Source organism: Egretta garzetta, unplaced genomic scaffold (genome assembly GCF_000687185.1).
Source record: "Egretta garzetta isolate BGI_Z169 unplaced genomic scaffold, ASM68718v1 scaffold546, whole genome shotgun sequence".
Taxonomy (NCBI): Eukaryota; Metazoa; Chordata; class Aves; order Pelecaniformes; family Ardeidae; genus Egretta; species Egretta garzetta.
The window spans coordinates 303,160-311,123 of NW_009259986.1; the positions used below are offsets into that span (position 1 = coordinate 303,160).

Consider the following 7,964-nt stretch of genomic DNA (forward strand, 5'->3'; position numbering starts at 1 on the left):
TAGACGAGGTGCTTAGGGACATGGTTTAGTGGTGGGATGGCAGAGTTAGGTTAACGGTTGGACTTTATGATCTTAAAGGTCTTTTCCAACCTAAACAATTTTATGGTTCTATGACTTAATGATAAATAGTAAAGTTACAAAAAGAACAGCTAGTGAACATAGAAGAGAACTTGTCAAACAATTTTTATATTGAAGTAAACCTCTCATTACTGCTATTTGAAGTGACTTGGTGTTTCTGAAGGAATATGCTGTGATACTTTGCAATACAATTGCAGATGATATTATCAGGATTCACTTAGTGAGATTTAATGCAACAGTACCTTTCTCTTAGCTTTGAGCTGCTCGTGATATTTGTCGGATGTGTCGCCTGGTATTTCTCCTCCCCAGAGGGTAATTCCCACTATGGAATAAGTGATGCCCATGACAAGCAGTGGAAAGCAGTAGACCAGCACAATCACAATGACATGATACCTGCAATGAAAAAGCATTAGGCTGATAAGTGCTTTCAGAGGAGCTGTACCAATGGAATGGGCTGCTAGAAGTCAAGAGTGCTACTGTAGCACAAAGCATGTTTTGTATTGACTGGCTAGTCCTTGGTGTTTTCACTGTCTTTTTGAAAGTCTTGAACTGCACTGTGAATTTATTTGCATTTTAATGCAAGTGCTTTATGGGGTTTCTAGTTCTGATTCTGAACTTGTACTAACATAAATTAAGAATAACTCTACAGTCACCAAGATTAGTGACTGCAGAATAAGGTATGTTTTTCCCTAGTTAGCTGAATTGATTTAATTATTGCACAGCCAAGTACCCTAAGGGCAAGCAAGGCATTTTGAGCTTTAGTCTAGACCATAAATGAAAGAGGAAAATAAGTATTTATATGGTATATTTATGAAAAGGCCCTGATAAGTGTCCTGTACTACCCAGTGTACTTCATATGGCAGATCTGTTGCACGTAGGCAACACAGATCTGTTGCCTATGTGCAACATAGTCATCGCTGCTGAAGTAAGCACTGGGAAAAAAAAAGATAACTTCTTTTGCGTCATGTTAGTTTCTGGTTAAATGCCATCTTCAAATAAAATCCCAGTGAATGATCAGTGAAGAATCCTCAGCCGTCACTGAGAGTGACCTTACTGCCCTAAATAGAAATATCTGTGCATGGCTTCTAAAGTGATAAAAATTATATATGACCAGGACCTCTTTCACCTGCCTGAAAGAGAGCAAAACGTCAAATTCAATGCTGGATGATTACACAAGCTTTCAGCCTTGAACACAGAGCTCATCTTAAATGCCAGTGAAGACATGAAAGGGCAGATAATGTTTCTATGGCTAGGTAGCCACTTATTCCTAATTCTGCCAGAGGGACAAATAGGATATATTCCATTTAACTGACTGTTATTCTACACTTTCAGAAACTGGAACCAGTTACAGGTTTTACAGTTTTCTTATTTGGACTGATACCTGAGATAATTGTGATAGTGTAACAGAATGAAGTGGGAAAATCCTACCCTTTCATGAAGAGATCCAGAGAAAAAAGTCTGATTAGGACAAGGAGAGTCTGGAAATGCTTGTTTTCCTGGTTAGGATGAAAAGGAAGCTTGATTTGAATTGCATGTTTGCTCCCAATTTCGGACTATCTCTGCCTGTTTAAAAGTAGCCATTTTAAGTGAAGCAATCATGGTGAACGTGCAGTATGGGATGGAGAACACTCATGGAAATGGAAGAGAATGAACGTGTTCTACTTGTCACTTAAAATGCTCTATCTTCCTAGCTTAGAAAACTTGCTTTACATTTCTCAGTGATCAGTGCTGTTAGCTATTCTGCATGTAGAGTATCTGCGTGATACGGTACAGCTTTTGCCAAGTCCATTGCAAGTGTAGACACCACCACGTACAAGTTTAAAAGAACAAAAGCTTACATAAAATGCTGTTTTGGACCACCTGGCCATGCTACATAGCAAAGCGTTCTCCCAGGTATCACCTTGGTTATGGAGTATAGGCACTGGGGAAAGGCCAACAGGAAAGCCAAAATCCATATGCTCCCAATGACCACTTTGGTAGCAGTTGCAGAGAGCCTAGGTTTCAAGGGATCAATAATGGCCGTGTATCTGTAAAAGAAAGCAAAAACCTGTGCATAAGAAACCTTCGGAGATTAGGATATATCTAGAATCAACCAAAGCTTAGGGCTGGGAGAATGATTAAAGCAGAGATATTTGTCTTCCTAGAGTTCTGATGGCATTGTGCTCTTTGGGTGGTTCAGCCCCCATGAAGGCAGTGCTAGAAGGAAAGGAAGGTTCATGGAATATTATTTTAAGTAATATGGGGATATTGGGTTAACCAAATAATGGGACATCTGGTTAACCATATGTATACCAGCAGAGCAACTATTTCTCAAAGAGTTAGTTAATCCTGTCACTGCACAACCTGATTGAAAAGCAACAATACAGCTCGATATTCTGTTACTCTGCTACCTAATACAGGGTTTATCTCTAATTAAAAAATAAACAGCCAAACTGTCAGGATTATTAGTCATCTGTCTAACAGGAACCTGATAAGTCCGCATGCTTTTATTTCAGTAGACATTGACTGACTTTGGATCGTCTGCCAAAGAGCCCCAGACTGTGTCTGATTCATACAGAGGTTGAGAGAGGAGCCATACAAGTGCTTCCTTGAGCAATGTAGAAGCAATAAAAGCACCAAGAAAACAGATGCATGAAGCATGAGAACATCTCATTTGCTTTCCCAGTTCCTGTGTTTTCAGGTAGGATAGCATTCTTCTTGCTGCCCTATAATTGTATTGGCAATCCATATATGCTGATAACTTTAGAAGAATGTGCAAAAAATCATTAAAAAGTTTACTCTAAGTAATTACAATTTAAAAGCTTAGGCAAAAGAGCAACAGGAAGGCATCAAGACAGTAAAAGAAAAACAAGTCCTGTTTTCTGTCTTTTGATCTCTGTTATAGATACAAGGAACAAGGGAGACAGAAATTTTGTATTTTATATGCTCCATATCACTTACTTCATGTGCTTTTCACATTTTTGTTAGCATGACTACTGCTTTGATTTCTGGGCTAAATGATGTTTTCCACCAACTTCCCTGATCACATGGCTTTAGACCATGAGAACCCTTGTTATACTGTTAGGCGACTGCTTGGGTCTGTGCTTCCAAATCCAGGTTGGATTTGAATTGAAATCCATTGAGATCAATGGATAAGCTGCCATTGATTTCAATCAATCCTTTTTTGGATGAGTAAGTTCTGTTCTGCTGCAATTAGAAGAGCAGCACTCATTTAAAATGAAGGAAGGTGCGACATGTCCTAATTGTTACACACCTAGTACACACCTAGGTTCTAGGCAGACTTGCCCAAGATTTTTAGGTGCAGACATTAGCTACAAGATAATAATAATAATAATATCAATAAGATAATGCTCCTGATAAGAATTTGTGCAAGTAATCTTCTGCATCCATATTTACCTGCTATGGCAAACAAATTTCATTCAAGATATTCCTGCTTTTTAAAAATTTCATACTTAAGAAATGGGTAGTTATAGAATAGATACTTGTTTTAGCAAAAATAACTCCATTTATAGTTAACTATCAAATATGTGATAAATCCAACAGCTGTTGTCATAGTGGTGCCCAGCCTCTAGTAGACATAATTGTGTTAATACCTTAAAACATGTCAGAAACAAAGAGTGATCTAAAACAACTTCAGTTCTGAATCATCAATTTCCATATCTAGAATTTCAAGCCTATTCATTTTGCATTGTTTTTACTACACATCCATATTTTTTTCCCACAGGGTAATTAGTTCCCCTCTGCTTTACCTGCTTTTTGTTTTTTGGGGGCAAACTGGTGCTTTTGATATTACATACTAACTATGAAATAGCTTTATTTGCATGTGGGGTGTCTTGTCCTGAGAAAGCAGCAGATCTCATATATACAACAGTTGGATTGTTGCCCTCTACTCCCTGGTTCCCCTCTCCTCCAAAGAGTAAGTACAACTTGATAATGAAGACAAGTTTGTAGTCATGAGTCCTGTCTTTCAAATTGAGCTAGCTTGAGTGTGGGCTCCCAGCTACTGTCCAAAATGCTTGATGACCTTTACCTGTGGTAGGTGATAACCCATACACAAGTAATCATTTTCACATGCTTGTGGGACGCTTAAGGCATCTCCTCCTAGCCTGGAATCATTCCTTTCAACTGCTAGTTTTCTTCAGATTGTACATTGACATTATTTTATGTGCTATTGTCAGATTTCTGTTACATTCACATTATCCTTATTCCCAGTTATATTATTCCCAATAGGTACCAGCAGTAATTATCTTTGCCTAAGATAAAATTCCGTTGTTTTATCTCCCTGCCTGGTGACTGCCCTTTAAAGATGTGGATTGTTTGTGTGAAATGACTCATACAGCTGTACTGATGGAAATTTTAACTATTGGCTGTCTGAGTGAGGTAAGTCAAAGGACAAGAATCAGATGAAAAGCAGGCTACTTGCCTTTCTTCTTGCAATTTGAGCGATAAGCCAGCAGCCTAGCTTTTGCACAAGATAGATTACAAAAATGTAGCAGGCAGTCATTCTAACAAACAAGATGGGGAAGAGGTGGAGGAGCCTTTACCATTCCCTCAATAATGCCTTTCTGCGGGAAGGGCTTAGCTGACCAGAAAGTATTGGCAGCTCTCTACTACTGAGCCTTTGATAACAAATCTAATTTATTCTAATTTGCCAGTATACTAACAATTACAATGAAGTATTTAATATGTTCCCTAGGTGGCTTTTCTTAGAAATAAAATAGCTTAATTAACATAGAGAGATATTGATTTATAGCCGCAATTGTTACACTCACTCAAATTTGTCATACAAGTTTGGTAGCATTTTCCTAGAGAAGCCATCATTGCTGTAATTAAGGATAATGAAAAATATGGAATGACTTTCAGTTGCAGGCTAAAAACCACCTCTGTAGTTGAGCTGTCTCTGGATGTTAATCTCTGTAGCCAAAAGAAGTCCAAAAGAGAATTGAGTCCTTCCTGCACTGTTAGCTGTCATTTGCAATGGAGGCTCCTGCCTATCATTTTGTTTGCTGGAAATGCTGTCTTGCCATTACTGGTACCCAAGGGCGGTAAGTTGTTTGTCTGTCTTTTTAGCCTCACCCTGAAGGAGCAGTAGGTAATTTTTCAGTTGGCCCTTGCCTTTGATCTCTGTCCATTTTGGCCAGTGCATTCCATCAGGAATGAAAGTTCCTGCTATTACAGGCTAGAGGTTCCATGCTGAGGTGTTGCTCAGAAAATTAGTGAGGTGAGGAGGTTAAGTATGGGATAAGGTGTATGTATGATGAAGGTTATTGCCCCTATATATTCCAGTTACCCATGGCTGACAACTGTCTGTCATCTTTCATGGTGTAGCTCTGTAATTAGGGCTCATTTACTTACTGTATTTGGTACCCTTATGTGTATTTTGTATAGCAAAGTGCCAGTTACAAGGGAGAGCAGCATACATGCTGTCTGAATTGTGCACTGAATGGTGCTGAACATGGTGTAGAAAAAAGAGGATTGTGTGAATAGACCAGGAATGAAAGGGAGAACGATGAGATACAGGATCTGGAGCAAAAGCAAAAGAACTGAGGCTGGGGAACAGTTTGCTGAACACAAAAATAGGAATAGAAGTGAAATAAGAATAATAAACTAATAGGAGGAGAAGCAAAGAAAGGAGAATTGTAGAATAAGAGCAGATAGAAATTGAGTGGAGGGAGGAGAGGATAAGATAGGAAACTGGGGTGCTGTAAAGGGAAAAGACATTTGAGAAAAATCAGCCCTATTGGACCAGAGATTCCAAGGTAAGTAGAATGGGTAGAAAAGCACAATGTTTTGACAGTAGGGCGCTGTGGTGGCAAGCCCTTTTGCCTCTGCAGGTGTATGGGAGAGAATTCCCAAAGAGTTGTTCTCTCTGTGATCAGCCAACCATAAACTGCATGCAGGGGGAACATATGGGCTTTTCTGATCTTCTGATGTCATCTGTTTTAGCTACTGTCCCGCTCCTCCACTATTCTTTCAAGCGGCCTGAACTTTGCAGTCCTTCTCAAGTCAGTGAAAGTGGCAAGTGATGAGGCCCTCGTAGGTCCACTGTGTTCTGCGGTATTTATAGACAGACCTCGGACCTCCCCACACCTCTGTCTCTAAGGTCACTAAAAGATGGTAGGCATTTGAGCTGAAGAGAGATTTGTAGCGGCTACAAGCAACTGAAGACTTGTTACACTGCTAAAAAGCGTTCTGTAGCCAAACAGACGTTATTCAGTGGGGCGCTGTGCCAATATGCTTTGCAGTCTTTGGGCACTTACTGTTCAGTCAGTTGCCAGGCTGGAGCAATGGGACCCCCCAAAAGAGCTCTGAACTCTCACTGAGGTCGTTTGATTTCAGGATCGGACTTCTAATATCAACCGAAAAAGAATTAAATTTATCACAACAAGCAGCAACCATTATTACCCAATTATATGATGCAATATGCACATTTAGAAATTTAGGAATATAAATATGTGCAGGTAGATACTCAAGCCAACACTTGCAAGAGTGTGGTTTATTCAACATCTACATCATGTCCTACATATTACTCTAAAGCGTTATTAGGTAGCAGTTTCATCACTAGAATCATTAGCACATGATTTTGTTTGCTGTGATCATGCTATATCCCACTGTCATTGCTTTTCTTCCAGCTTTGGCTTTGTCCCTAGCTAATTACTACTGAAGTCAGCAAGAGTCTTTCCATTGAACTTAATGAATATAATGGCTGGTACATCATGGTGTGCTTGCTGCAGCACTCTTTTCCTTCAAGACTGTTTTCTTATCTGCTGGGGTCAGAATAGACCTAGTTTCCTTCAGAACTGCTCAGTTTGGCTGGAGTCTACAGTTTACTGTTTGGTACTTTTTTCTTGGGTTCATCAAATCAAGAAAATCTGTTTTCTCTGAAACAATAATAGAGACAGTTCTCATTTGAATAAACTCTTTAAGCTAGTGGTTATAATGACAGCATAATCATGTAGCTCTGGTACAGTTTGCAAATAGCATAAGAGACAAAAAGTACTCTAAAAGCTTCTGAAGTTTGTGTATTATGGTCCTGAGAGTAGAAAAGGTAAAAAAATAATCCTAATTTATCTTCTTGTGAAACAGCATACACTGACTAATACAAGCAGGAAAATCTTCCCTCTTTAACACATTATTTAGAAAATTGTAGCAAAAATACATAAGACATTTTTAAAACAAAACAATGTTCAAAATTGGCTCCTTCAAACACCCATCTGGAGACACCGTTGGAACCCTTTAATCATCCTAAGTGATTTGTGTCACCTCTTTACAGTGTGCTTGTAAACTCAAATGGGGAAAAAAAGTAATGAATTCAGCCCCAGATTGTGACAGGAAATTGGGACTTGACAAAGGAAGAGACTGAGAGAAAATCATAGTGCTTGCATGTAAGTGGCTCGTCAACAGGAGACAGCGGAGCGTGCTTCCTTCCTGAATGCACAGATGCTGTTATTCCCTCAAAACAGAAGCTGGTTTTGAAACTTTGTATTTGGAATCAACTGGTAATTAAGAAACTTAGGTAGGGAAATTGCTATGGTTCCCTGGCCTTATTTGAAACACTGTTGTGGAAAATCCTGCAAGAGGTCTTTGTAAGGTAGATACAGTAGACTAAAGGGGATGGAATCAACTGTGAATTTTAGAGGCATTTTTTTGTATGATGAAAACCAAATCTTTAACTTTTACATTCTTTAATCTTTATCTTCTACCTACTAGTGCAAGGCTCAGTCTTTCCTTGTGGGAGTGGTCTGTATTCATTCATTTAGACTGACTTTCTCTGCAGGAAGAGTGGCTACGGGGGTTTTTGTAGGACTGTCTCTGACTGCTGGGTAAGACTGCTTTTGGTGGCCAGAGGGGTTTACAGTGAACAATGTTACTGTTACACAGTGATG

General features: G+C 39.2%; 1 protein-coding gene across 1 annotated transcript in view; it reads right to left on the reverse strand.

The window, feature by feature from the left end:
• The window catches only part of TACR3 (tachykinin receptor 3), a 37,363-nt gene that overhangs the window by 21,118 nt on the left and 8,281 nt on the right, over positions 1-7,964 (reverse strand). The window contains exons 3-4 of the mRNA XM_009640526.2: positions 1,917-2,105; positions 321-471 (exon numbers count right to left, since the gene is read on the reverse strand). Coding sequence (XP_009638821.2) covers positions 321-471; positions 1,917-2,105 — 340 coding nt within the window. The remainder of the gene's footprint in view (positions 1-320; positions 472-1,916; positions 2,106-7,964) is intronic.